At 40.5% G+C, this 12,555-nt stretch overlaps 1 protein-coding gene across 2 annotated transcripts in view; it reads right to left on the bottom strand.

Moving 5' to 3' along the window:
* Positions 1–2,260: 2,260 nt before the first annotated feature.
* SLC26A5 (solute carrier family 26 member 5) overlaps positions 2,261–12,555 on the bottom strand; it is a 53,358-nt gene continuing 43,063 nt past the window's right edge. Inside the window, exons 13-21 of one of the 2 annotated variants that reach the window (XM_045494545.1) lie at positions 11,275–11,352; positions 10,488–10,583; positions 10,173–10,279; positions 9,017–9,086; positions 8,404–8,496; positions 7,374–7,481; positions 6,511–6,711; positions 5,847–5,901; positions 2,261–4,541 (exon numbers count right to left, since the gene is read on the bottom strand). In XM_045494545.1, coding sequence (XP_045350501.1) covers positions 4,357–4,541; positions 5,847–5,901; positions 6,511–6,711; positions 7,374–7,481; positions 8,404–8,496; positions 9,017–9,086; positions 10,173–10,279; positions 10,488–10,583; positions 11,275–11,352 — 993 coding nt within the window. In that variant the 3' untranslated portion in view covers positions 2,261–4,356. The remainder of the gene's footprint in view (positions 4,542–5,846; positions 5,902–6,510; positions 6,712–7,373; positions 7,482–8,403; positions 8,497–9,016; positions 9,087–10,172; positions 10,280–10,487; positions 10,584–11,274; positions 11,353–12,555) is intronic. The other variant, XM_045494546.1, reaches the window with a different exon arrangement.

Raw genomic sequence — 12,555 nt, 5'->3', positions numbered from 1 at the left:
TATTTTGAGAAACAAGCATTTAGATCGCGCTGTTTGAAGTCTTACCATGTTTTCACGTAGCCCCATACTTCTTTGCACCAATTTGAGATGACTCACACTGGAGGATGTCTTGAACTCACTCAGGCCTAACATATTCTAGACTCTGGAGAATCTTGACATCTCAGTTACATGCTGAAAATCTCTATCTGACCACACATCAAACCGACAATTATTTGAAAAATTTGGGTGTTTCTGCCCAACCGTATCTAGATTAGCATCTTTGTATCCCATTTTAAAAGATAAAATACACACTCGTTGGTAACCCCCTCCACCTAAAATACGTGTGTGTACGTATACATGTGTATATGCGTGTGTATGGGCACACGTGTATGTCATACATAAATCAGTGCTGATAAAACACAAAGAGTTGATGACTCTAGAAAAATGCTGTAGTGCTCTTTAGAAAATACTTTTAAAAAATACTGTAAAAATGTGATGGATTTGTAAAAATGTAATTTCCACAAAGCTCAGGTTCATCTGTTACATAAAGTGAAATGAAGAGCCTGGTGTGCCTTTTTTTTCAAAGGCAGATAAATTTTTGAGATGCTCAGGCTTCATTAAATCCAAGTCCATAAGCAGGCAGGTTACCTGCTACAATGCTAAGCTCTTGAACATTCTGTTGGGATTTGAGCGGTTTCAAAACCCTCCCATGCATTTTGGCTGGCTATTTGGAGAATTAAGGTAGGTACTTCTGTCACTTCTCAACCCAACTTTTATCTACACTCAAACCATATTATCACAAATCTAAATATATGGACTCCTAAAAGCATTCCTGAAAGGTACACTAAAAAGGACCAACAGCATTTTTTTACACTCAAAGCGCACAGGCTCACACCAAGGAAGTTTTGTGTGATCTGATAATTTTAAGTTGATTACTATCTTTAAAGGGGCAGACGTAACAGATCAAGCCTTCCCTACCACATTACATACTCCCTTCCCTCTCCCTCAGCCTCCGCAAGGGCATACGCCACCCCATCCCCACATCCCCCAAAACAGAAAAACACACCTACCCATTCCAGGGCAGATTCTTTGGGTTTGTTACCCACTCCACGCACACACCAGGGAAGACTCATTTTCTCAAAATGTACCTTTGGAGGCAGGTACCTCCTTTCTCTGTTAAATAGGTAAGAATACAGGATCAAACCACACGGAGTTACCTGAAAACTATAGGGGTTTTAGGGGTTACCTGAAAACTATAAAGTGAACTCCCAGGGCTTGCAGAGGATTCATATCCTTGTTTCTCTGAGTCCCACTGCAGATGGGACTGGCAAATGGGATCCCACTATAAGCTGCCATTGAGTCCATATCTATGACATGAATTAATTTTCTGGGCCCTGGTTCACAATTGTTTACATATTCCATCCATCCATGAGGCAGAAATCAACCACTATCCTATCATGTAGGATTTTAGAAAGACAACTTCTCTATATGGGACCTTCCTGAAGACAGGGCTCTCCCATATTGCCATAAAATAAGACCAACCAAGTCCCTAGATCTATCATTGTGGATTATGCTCATTTTGATAGGGCAGTGAGACTGAATTTGAACCAGGGTTTGAGACACATAGGAAGCACATGCTACTGGCTATTGAGCTCCAGAAAGAAGAACAAAGAGGCAAACTTAAAGTAAAAAAGGTCAGGAAATTTTCTACTATATTAAATAATTTTAAGTAAAACATTCCAACATATTTACATATAGATAAAACATTTTGAAATGCATTCTTACATCCTCAGAGGCTCACTGAAACAAACAAAAAACTTTCCTTAAGACTTCAGTGCTTTTTATGTACATGGTAAAAATCTATTCAAAATAGGTTGAAAATTAAGGAACAGAAAAGTTAAATACAAATCTGTAAATACAGATAAATACTATTTTTTGTACCCTACTTTCAATCTATCAACAGCTAGGATGTGAATTTTTGTATGTAAAGCATTTGATGAAGACCGGTGCTAAAGTCAATGCAATGAAGTATTTTATAACATTGTTTAGAATCTTTAAGTTCTGCATTAGTGGCGGAAATGGTGCAGGCCCTCTTACAAAAGCTTCCACTAAAGCTGAGGTGCTACAACTACATGCTCCTTCAGAAGGCAGTCTGTATCAGAATGCAGATGTATGTGATCTTGCGTGTGATGATTGCAAAGGAAGTAGCTGGGTGAAAATCTCATTTCCTTCTAGATCTCCATTAAGTACTGATTAGAAAGGAGGGGGTCCACTTTAAATTAGTAAAGTCACTGCAAAATCTGAGAGTTAAAGCAAACAAACCATAGGGTTTGGATGGAGTTAGACCCATGCTAACACGACTCTTTCCTGGGATCTGCCCACTTTTCTCCTGGCAGTGTTTTCTTTATGAAAACTAAAAAGAAGTCAGTAAGAAAACATACTTGAAAAACAGACTGTTAGCAGGAAATCTCAGCAGAGGAGGCTTTAGGAAGGTTGGCTAATACTTGTGCTTTGATTTGGAGTGAGGTAGTACTTAGAACTACAAGAGCAAGACCTTTTTGATGACGAATTGGCTTAAAGTTCTCCCCCCACTTGAACAACTATGAAGAGTGCCTGAAATAGGCATTTTACTCATTCATAGGCTTACCCCCCCTGGGTCTGATAAGAATTAACTGATAACTATTATGGACTTCCAAGGAAGATACTAACTTATACCAAGAAATTAGCTTTCTTAAATACATGGTTTTTAAGGTTACTTTACTATTAGCAGCAACAGAAGTTCTAGGGGCGCCTACTGGTCACAGTAGTGACAAATGAGCACCAAAAAGAATTATTATAATGGACTGAGGAACATTAAAACTGTAAAAATACACGAGCCTATGATTACACCGAAAAAAAGAGAAATGTAAAAGAGCCTACTATGTCATTGCCCGTTAAACCAACTCCTTACTTTGAAGTTGATAATTAAATGGAAAAAATAAAGCATTTAACCTGCCTTTCCAGTAAGAAAGGATTGTATTTAAGGATGACCAAATAGCTCAGGTTGAGGAGGGATAGCTGTAGTTTACAAAGAAACACCAACTAATAAATGCTGAAGAAATGAGAGAAATGGAAAAAAAAAATCTCAAGTCTTAATAAAATTATTGATTTAGGCAAGGATTATCACTGTTAAAACCCCTGGCTGAATGGCTAATGGGAGGGAACTGGGCATTCATTCAATGCCAAAGGAAAACCAGACAGAAAACTCATAAGTCACAATGGAGAAAACGTAAGTGGGGGATGAGGCTATCAGCATCATTTAGTGGTAGGTCAACTAGATATTATGTGTTTTCTGATGTGATGAGATTTAAAGCATGTGTCTCATCTAGGATATATTCCAGCAAAAAAAAAAAAATGTTTTATTCAAATCCATGAAGCTTTTAGATAAAACTTTTAGATTACAGGTAATTCAGGAAATAAAGGGACAAGTGATATAACACCTTGAAAGAACAAAATGGGGATTCTACAGGACAACTGCCCCAGTCTCTCTTCAACAACTCAATGTCATAAAAGGGACTGTACTGGATTAAGATAGACTTAAGGGACTTGAAGGGACATGACCAGTTGTAGTGGTAGGTCACAGAATGGATACTAGTCTGGACAGACCAAGTATAAATTTGAGGACAACTGGGGAAACCTGAATATGATCTGAGGTAAAAGTATTCCAGATGAGGAAACAAGGATTGTTGACTGAAAAATGACTTACAGAGCACTATGTAGAATATGATCTTACTCTGGTTAAAAAATGTAAGTATATATGCACAGAAAAAGATCTGGAAGGATATGCCTTAAGGTGTTAGTGATAATCTTTGAATGGTAGCAATATAATGTTTTTATTTTCTTTTGTTTATTTTTTCTATTCTTTTTTATTGCACTCATAATGCTTCTTTAGTAATAAAAGGTTATTTTTAAAGGACTTCTAGAAAACTGAGGGTGTGCCCCTTCTGTTAGTTAGCTCTGATTACAGAAAGTCTGTACACCAGCAAGTACCAAAGTAAGGATGCTACCCATCTGGTGAAAGCATATATGACTGGTACCTAAAGCACTTAAAGGAAATAACTTCTGGAACGCTCGGCTTATAAAGGTAACACTAAAGGGTAACAGGAATGTCACTGCACAGTAAATGCAGGCAAGAGGGACAATTTATCTTTGAAATAATTCAATTAAAAAAAAAACACAAGTAAGATACATCTTGCTATGTGCGTTATTCACCCTCCAAATCAAGCCTTGACTACTAGCATTTACCCTTAGCGGGGGGACGTCTAGTGTCTAGTACTTAAAATGTGTAAGTGAGTAATTTCCCAGAGGCTCGTACCCCATCCCAGCTGGGTTCCTCCTCTAAGCTTCTGGAGTGGCGTTGGGTTCTGAGTCCTCCTGCGGAGGGGCAGCGGTGGCTTCTTGCTCGGCAAGCGCCTCCCGAAGCTGGCTGCCTAAAACTGCATCATGAATGCTGTAGAACAGCAGCTCCTTCAAGGCAGGATTTTCAAAGAATCGATTTTGAGTGAGGTCATTCACAACTTGTGCTATAAAAGAAGAAAGGAAAATTAGCCCACACTTTGGGTATCGGTGTCTAACGTTAAAAACATTAACACTCTTAGGTAGTTTAAATACTACAGTGATAGAGTAAAAAGTGTCACTCCAATCCCTGTCCCCGTGATATCACACCCCAGTTGCAGGAAACTACTTTCTCGCATTTTCTTTCAGTATTTCTTTATGCAGATATAAGTAAATATAAATATATATATTCTTATTTTCCCCTTTTTCTTACCCCACAGTATCTTTTTAACATTATATATAGATTATTCTGGATATTTTTTACTTTTTTTTTTTTTTTAACCACTACATGATACTCTATCATGTGGATATACCCTAGTTTATTGAACTGGTCCTTTTCTTTGATGCTTAAGGTTTTTCCAGTCCTTTATTCTATAGACAGTAACCAGTTTCTACAACTGCTCACAGTTGATCACGTACATGTGTCATTTTGAATACATGCAGCACATTGCTGGATGTGCTGGGTTAAAGGTTAAGTGCATTTGTAGTTGGGAAAGATCATGCCGCCCTGCCCTCCACAGAGGCTGTTCCATTTTGCACTCCTGGCAGTAGTGTCTATGAGCACTTGTTGTCCCACAGGGTGCCTACAGAGCATGTTTGCAGACATTTTTCCTTTTTGCCCATCTGGCAGGTGAAAAGCGATGTCTATGTAGATTTCATTTTCAAGCACTTTTTGGTTTCAACCAAAATTTAATATAAAGCAAAAATAGCAGGCATTGTATGGAAAAACCTAAATGATTTTATAGAACTATGTTTAAGGCAGCCTTTAAATAATCATTAAATGTACCAGCCCAGAACAGTGGTTTATAAGCTCCTTCCTTCCACATCCAGGTCAGGAGGCCTGCCACAATGGCCCAGTGAAAGGGGTGCCCGGAAGTGGCTAATTTCAAAGCTAGCTTTAGAGTGATTTTCAGAATAATTTTCATTTTTGCCAAAAACAAAAATTAAGGGAAAACCTTCCCCAACTTTTTTTTTTTATTGTTTATTTTTGAGAGAGAGACAGAGAGCAAGCAAGGGAGGCAGAGAGAGAGAGAGAAAGAGAGAAAGGGAGACACAGAATCTGAAGCAGGCTCCAGGCTCTGAGCTGTCAGCACAGAGCCCGACACGGGGCTTGAACTCACAAGCCGTGAGATCATGACCTGAGCCGAAGTTGGTCGCTTAACCAACTGAGCCACCCAGGTGCCCCAATCTTTCCAAACTTTTAAAATGCTATTAAAAAAAGAGAAACAAAACTAAAGTGTTAAAGCTTCTCCCCATTCTAGAAATGTACTCACCGCTGCATCCTGCTAAATACACATAAATACCGACATCTCCATATTCTTTTACAATCTGTAATAATGTTGAAATAAAGTTTAGTTTCTCTTGACTCCGTGCCAGATGCAAGTCTCTTTCTACCAATATGTATCTCCTGATACAAGACACTAGTTCATTCGCTTGAGCTACTGGGCCTCAGTAATTATGCATTTTAAAAAATTATGCATTTTTGAGCTAATCATTTAAAACTAATTTTGTATATAATTTTTACATGGACAGTGATCATGAGGGCTCTCAAGGAACTCTTGTTAAATTTTATGTAGGTGGAATAAAGGTACTGATTTTTAGAAGAATCCTCCGTAGAGCCGTATCCTGAAATATTCACCAAGAGGTGACTGATGACTGGGATGTGCTTTAATGTAAAAGCAGCAGAAAGCGGGTGTGGGCTGAATGAAACACGACTGACCATTAACTGATGAACTGTCGAAGCTGAGTGATAGTTACATGGGGCTTCGTTACACTATGCTCCTTACTTTTGTATAGTTCTGAAATTTTCCACCATCAAAAGTGGAAAAAAGCAACAACAAAGAAGAATTTTAAGAGTTGAAAAGGGACCCTAGTTCAACTCTCATTTTACTGATGGCAACAGAGATACAAAAACCACTCATTTAAGATGATGCTTACCCCGGCCAGAGTTTTTACACCAACAGAGTCAATAAAATTGACTTGTGTAAAATCCAGAATGATGGTGTGGATGTTATCCACTGGGGGCATAAATCTTTGCATTTCTTCAGGAAATGTGCTCTTGATGACTATTGGGGGGTATTTTACTTCGTCATCCTCTTCTTCAGGCTTTGTGGCATCTTCTCCATCTACTTCTGCATCCTGTGAACAGTTACACCAAACCAGAAGTCTATGAACAGCTCACATTCATTTATAGGGGAAAATGAGTCCCTATATTGTCAAGCTACTGACTCTACCAAACCTTGTCTAAAATGACTGCCACATCCCAGCCTTGCAATGTGACAGAAAAAGGATGTGTACATAACATTCAGTGTTAGTTCAGTTTCTTTTCGTCTCTTCCTCCTCTTGTTTCTGTCCAATGAAATCCACTCTCCTTTGTCATCATAGCCATTTTCTCCCCACTTCTAAAATAGTTCCATGAACTTCAGCAGCATGACCATGAGTTACCATAAGGCTTGAGCAGCAAAATCCAGCCTTTGAGGTGTGTGGGTTTTGTTTGTTTGTTTGTTTGTTTATTGTCAGCTGAATAAATCTATATGAAGCACCCATGGTAAAAATTTATTAAGGTACTGTGTGATCTTAATTTAAACAAATGTTTTCCAGGGCTCATATCCCTACTTTTTTCAGAAGTGTTCTCATGGCTGACTTTATTACGTATCTTTAATAATATAGAGGATACTTAGATTCTTTCTAAGCTTTCCTATTTTAGGGGCTTCCTGCTGTGTTAAGGCTTCCATCGTGAATAAAGGTGGGGGGTGGTGCAGATTAAGAGGAGGGAGAATTACAATAAAGAGACCACTCACCACTTTGACAGCAGTTGCATTGGCCATATTTGCATTTCCAACTTCCTTAGCATACTTCTTCATGGCCTTTCTTCTTGCTCCCATTATGAGCGCTGGGTTCACTCCAGTCTTTACAGAAGAACAATATATGCGAAATCATGTCTCAGCTCCCAGGAACCCACCAAATGCAATTAATCTTCAGATCTCCCCATCTGACTGTTTTCTATGCCAAGTAATCCCCCTCACCTCTACCTTTCCCTCAGACATTGTGAACTGAGTCACTCTCATTAAAGGAGCATGAGTAACTTTCCTTATTCCTGTGTATATTTAGCAGGATGCAGCAGTGAGTACACCAAAGTATTGAAGAGAATGTTTAAAGTAACATTTTTCAAAAAAATTTTTTTTTCAACGTTTATTTATTTTTGGGACAGAGAGAGATAGAGCATGAACGGGGGAGGGTCAGAGAGAGAGGGAGACACAGAATCGGAAACAGGCTCCAGGCTCTGAGCCATCAGCCCAGAGCCTGACGCGGGGCTCGAACTCACGGACCGCGAGATCATGACCTGGCTGAAGTCGGACGCTTAACTGACTGCGCCACCCAGGCGCCCCATAAAGTAACATTTTTCAAACTTACTCTCAGATTCTTATATTTAAGAGACTATGTGGGTTGACGGGGAGATATTCTGTATATTGGGCAGTGTGGAGTGAAGTTCTAACCATGACCAGAGGAACCCACATGATCTGAAGAGTAGGAAACCTAAAATTATTTTTTCACTCTTTTTCTTAAATTTTTTTTGAGAAGGTAGTATATGTATATGATAAACAAGAATGACTGGTGGTGTTGGGTACACAACAGTGTGAATGTACTCAATTCCATGTGCTGAATGGTAAATTTACCAAAAATGGTAAATTTTCTGGGTATTCTACCACAATAAAGAGAGAAAGGGAGAGAATGTTATAGTATAAAAGGCATATGAAGACATTTGAGTGTCGCTCACACCCCTGTCAATCCACAGGTCCCCTCAAAAATAATCCATTTCTCATGACTCACCTTTCTTTTTAAAGCATTGCTATATAAGTCGCTATTTGCATAATAAATTGGGGCATTGATTTGGAATATTTTTATTCCAGGAATTTCTTTCACCTGAGAAAGAAAATGTGAGCAAATTTAACACATGGAAATATTTCAGAGTCAAACTGCACCTACTCCCTCCTCCAACCTGAAAATCAACACAAAAGTCACAAAAGGCCCTCTTACAGTGTTCAGATAAAATTCTGTCACTACCCCACGTAATACTTCTCTTTCTGAGAAGAAAGCCTTGAAAATACACATTGTCATATTTCTTTGATCACATTAAAAATATTTATTTATTTTGAGAGAGAGAGGGAGGGAGAGAGAGAATCGCCAGTAGGTTCTGTGCTGTCAGTGCAGAACCTGACGGAGGCTCGGTCCCATGAACTGTGAGATCATCACCTGAGCCAAAACCAAGAGTCGGATGCCAAAGCGACTGAGTCAAACAGGTGCCCTGCAGTGCAAGCTTTTCGCTCTGACCACTACACTTCCTTCTTTTCCAGCCCCCAACTTTTCGCCCTACATAAAAATAATAGTCAGCTGATCACATGACATACTTACAACCATTTAAAATGACAGAAAAATGTCCTACCTCCTCATATGCATCTATATCAATATACACGTCAGTGTCAGGAAGCTGTCCAAGCACTTTGTAGCTGGGACTGAAGAGAGAGAAAGTGTATTAAAATACTAGTGTGTTGAGGCCCCCGTATGTGGTTCAACCATGAGGTTTGGCATGTTTACATGTCATGTAGGGACTTGCTAGTGAACTCAGGGGCACTTGATCCTTGTATGTTACCTTTGCAGAGGGTTCATACGTATCACAATCCCAGTGCCATCCAGGCCCTCACACCCTGCCCTGAACGTACACAACACACACATACACAGCACATATACCTCACACTACACAGACCGTACACACACACCCCCTCCCCCCCCCACACACACCCCACCATCGGGTTAGGACAAAAGACTTGGGCATTTAAAGATGGGGGCAAAAGTGAACTGTGCAAAGTTCAAGCTATGCCAGGGAATGTGCAACTCAAATTCTCATCCACCGAGTAGACACAACTATCTTCCTACTCTTATTCTTAAGTAGGGGAGGAGTTTTTCTTTTTGTCTCCCGTAAAAGGCTCTGACCCATGGGGGTGGTAGTCAGCTGAAGGTGCGGGGAGAAAATGTAAAATCTCAAATTAGCCTAGAACTTTTCTTCAGTTTGGTTTGAATAGATTTTAAACATTATTTTTGGAGAGTCCTCCTCTTTTTATAGGACAAGGTGGCTCAAATTGGGTACTGTAATGATGACAGATACTATTTGAGTACCTCATATTACCTTATTATATCCAATGTATGAGGCTTATTTCCACTGTCGTGTGGATGAGAAATTGAGGCCTAGTGGAGTGAGTTGTTCAATGTCAGAGGGATTGGCAAAGCCAGAATATGGCTCAAGGTCTTTGATTTGACACTCCATGGTCTTGCTACAATACTCTGGTGTTCTTAGCAGGTATGCACAAATACTGTGTGAGTCAGAATACATAACACAAATGTTAGCTGTTTTTCTGGGTGGATTCCCTCAACAGGCTTGCAGAGAATACACCCTATACGCCTGATACTGGACTCCAGGAACATCACCTCCACAATCAAGATACTTACAGTCTAATGGCATCTGTCGACAAACAGGATATATTTAAAGTCAACACCACAATTTCAGGCAGGACAACCACATCCATCCCAATTTGTACACTCACCTCTGGGTTCTGTAAATCACAGTCAGCAGAGCGATGATCACAGCTGTGATCAAACCATAGTCCAATCCCAGGAACAAGGAGGAAACAAAAGTGGTCAGCCAAATGGTCTAAACCAAAGACAGAAAGATTTATGTAGAATCATGGTAAAAATTTCCTAAGTGTCTCTCTCTCCCCTCACACACACACATAGTACCTAACCTTGCCTAACTTGATACTACATACAATAACTTCACTAACGTAGCTTTCTCACATTTTTATCAGCATCATCCACATGTTGTATGACATATTAACCTAACAATCACCTGTGTTACTTACCAGTTCTATTTTGCTCGTTCTCCAGAAAAAGGGGAGATCTGAGAATTGCATGAACATTCCTTTCAGGTTGACAATCACAATGGCCGACAGCACAGCCTGAAACAGAGCACATGATGTGTGCCTCTCTTCTTGTGTCCACAGAGCCCCCTTTGCTGGCTCCTCACTGTCCTCCTGCTGCCCTCCCCACATCCTCTCCCCACTCACTTCCCATGCAGCAGTGATGGTACGTTTGGAGCCAGGAACACCTGGATTTTCAGGACTTGGTTAGCTAAAATGGGCCTTGGAAAACCAGGCATATATCCTAGTAGCAAACCTGCATGGTGGTCAAGAGGTTCAGAATTAAACTTGGTACTCAAGGAATTAGTTCACTCCTGGTCTTCCTAGGTTATGATTTTCTCCACTCTGTATCATTCCTGATCTCTACTAGATTAAATAGATCAGCAAACAAATGTCTTAGGAGTGAAGGCCATCTCAGATTTTTAATGGAAGTATAAGGTCACAGAAGATCAAAGAGAGAAGGGACCTTGGAGATTAATCAGTCCAAACCCCCACTTTGCAGATAAGGAAACGGACACCCAGAGATGTTGAGATGGCTTTCCCAAGATCCCAGATTGTGGGGCAGAACTGTAGACTGTGGAGCAGGATCCTGGCCCCAGCCTTGGCCTTTCTCACACCACCCTGCTAGGGTTACGGTAAAAACCCACGAGACAGTCACAGAAATGCAAACAAATAAAATAGAAAAATCCCTACACATGGAAAAAGATCACCCCACATCTAAGCTACACACCTGGGGCAATGATTCGAAGAGGAACCCGGTGGCTAATATGACCAGAAGAATCATTAGTGAGGCCAAACAACCTGCAAGCTGAACGAGAGAAGACACACAGAAGGGGCTTTTAGGAGACATGAGTAAGAGGTGGGGCAGAGGTGATCTTAGTGTTTTGATAATCACTGCAGGAAGATCAAGAAAATATGGGTTCAAACAAGTCATCAAAACCATTACATACACCAATATTCCTTCCCATTCCCTTTCTGAAGTTCGGTTTCTCTTATAGCTTTTATTTTTTATTTACTTTTTTTTTTTTTAAGAGAGAGAGCACGAGCAGGAAAGAGGGGCAGAGGGAGGGAGGGAGGGAGGGAGGGAGAGAGAATCCCAAGCTCCACACTCAGTGGTCCCATGACTGTGAAATCATGACCTGAGCCGAAATAAAGAGTCAAAACACTCAACCAACTGAGCCACCCAGGTGCCCCTCTCTTAGAGCTTCTATACAGAGGCTGAAATGATTAAATACTCTGGTAAAAATGCCCTTGCCAGGGGCGAGGGAAAGGAGATAATGGTCCTTGGACCATGTGGGTCCATGGACCCACAACAGTCAAATGAGACTCTCCTGCCCAATGTAGTAGCCACCAACCACATGCAGCTATTACGTTTTTAAAATAAAAATGAGGTACAATTAAAAAATTCAGGTCTTGGTTGCATTTCTCACATATCAAGTGCTCAAGGGCCACAGGTGGTTCGTGGCTGTCATATTGGATGGTGCAAAACAGTGGACACTCCTGTCACTACAGAAGGTTCTATTGGACGGTGCTGGCATCCTGACCATACCCAGTCCCAGGCTTTCATGACAACATCCTATGTGTGAACTCTGAGGTTTACTGGTAGCAGCTAGTAGTGTTGTAGAATTTTCAATTTAACCGGAGAATATACCTCTTTCCTACAGATTCAGTTCCTGGGATTTGCTTCAATCATTCATGCCTTTCTCTGATTCACTACACAGCTCACTGGAGCATCAATCTTCAGACAGAGAAGCTTTGCTGGGGTTCAGAATAGGATCAAGGGATTAAAGTTTATCATCCCAGGGGCGCCTAGGTGGCTTAGTGGGTTAAGTGTCCAACTCTGGATTTTGGCTAAGGTCATGATCTCATGGTTCCTGGGATTGGGCCCCGTGGTGGGCTGCATGCTGGCAGTGTGGAGTCTGCTTGGAATTCTCTCCCTCTCTCTCTCTCTCCCTCCCTCCACCCTTGCCCAGCTCTCTCACTTTCTTTCAAAGTAAATAAACTTAAAAAA

The sequence above is a fragment of the Leopardus geoffroyi genome, chromosome A2 (genome assembly GCF_018350155.1).
Source record: "Leopardus geoffroyi isolate Oge1 chromosome A2, O.geoffroyi_Oge1_pat1.0, whole genome shotgun sequence".
Taxonomy (NCBI): domain Eukaryota; kingdom Metazoa; phylum Chordata; class Mammalia; order Carnivora; family Felidae; genus Leopardus; species Leopardus geoffroyi.
The sequence above is the reverse complement of the archived record's forward strand: the minus strand, read 5'-3'. Positions and strand labels throughout refer to the sequence as shown.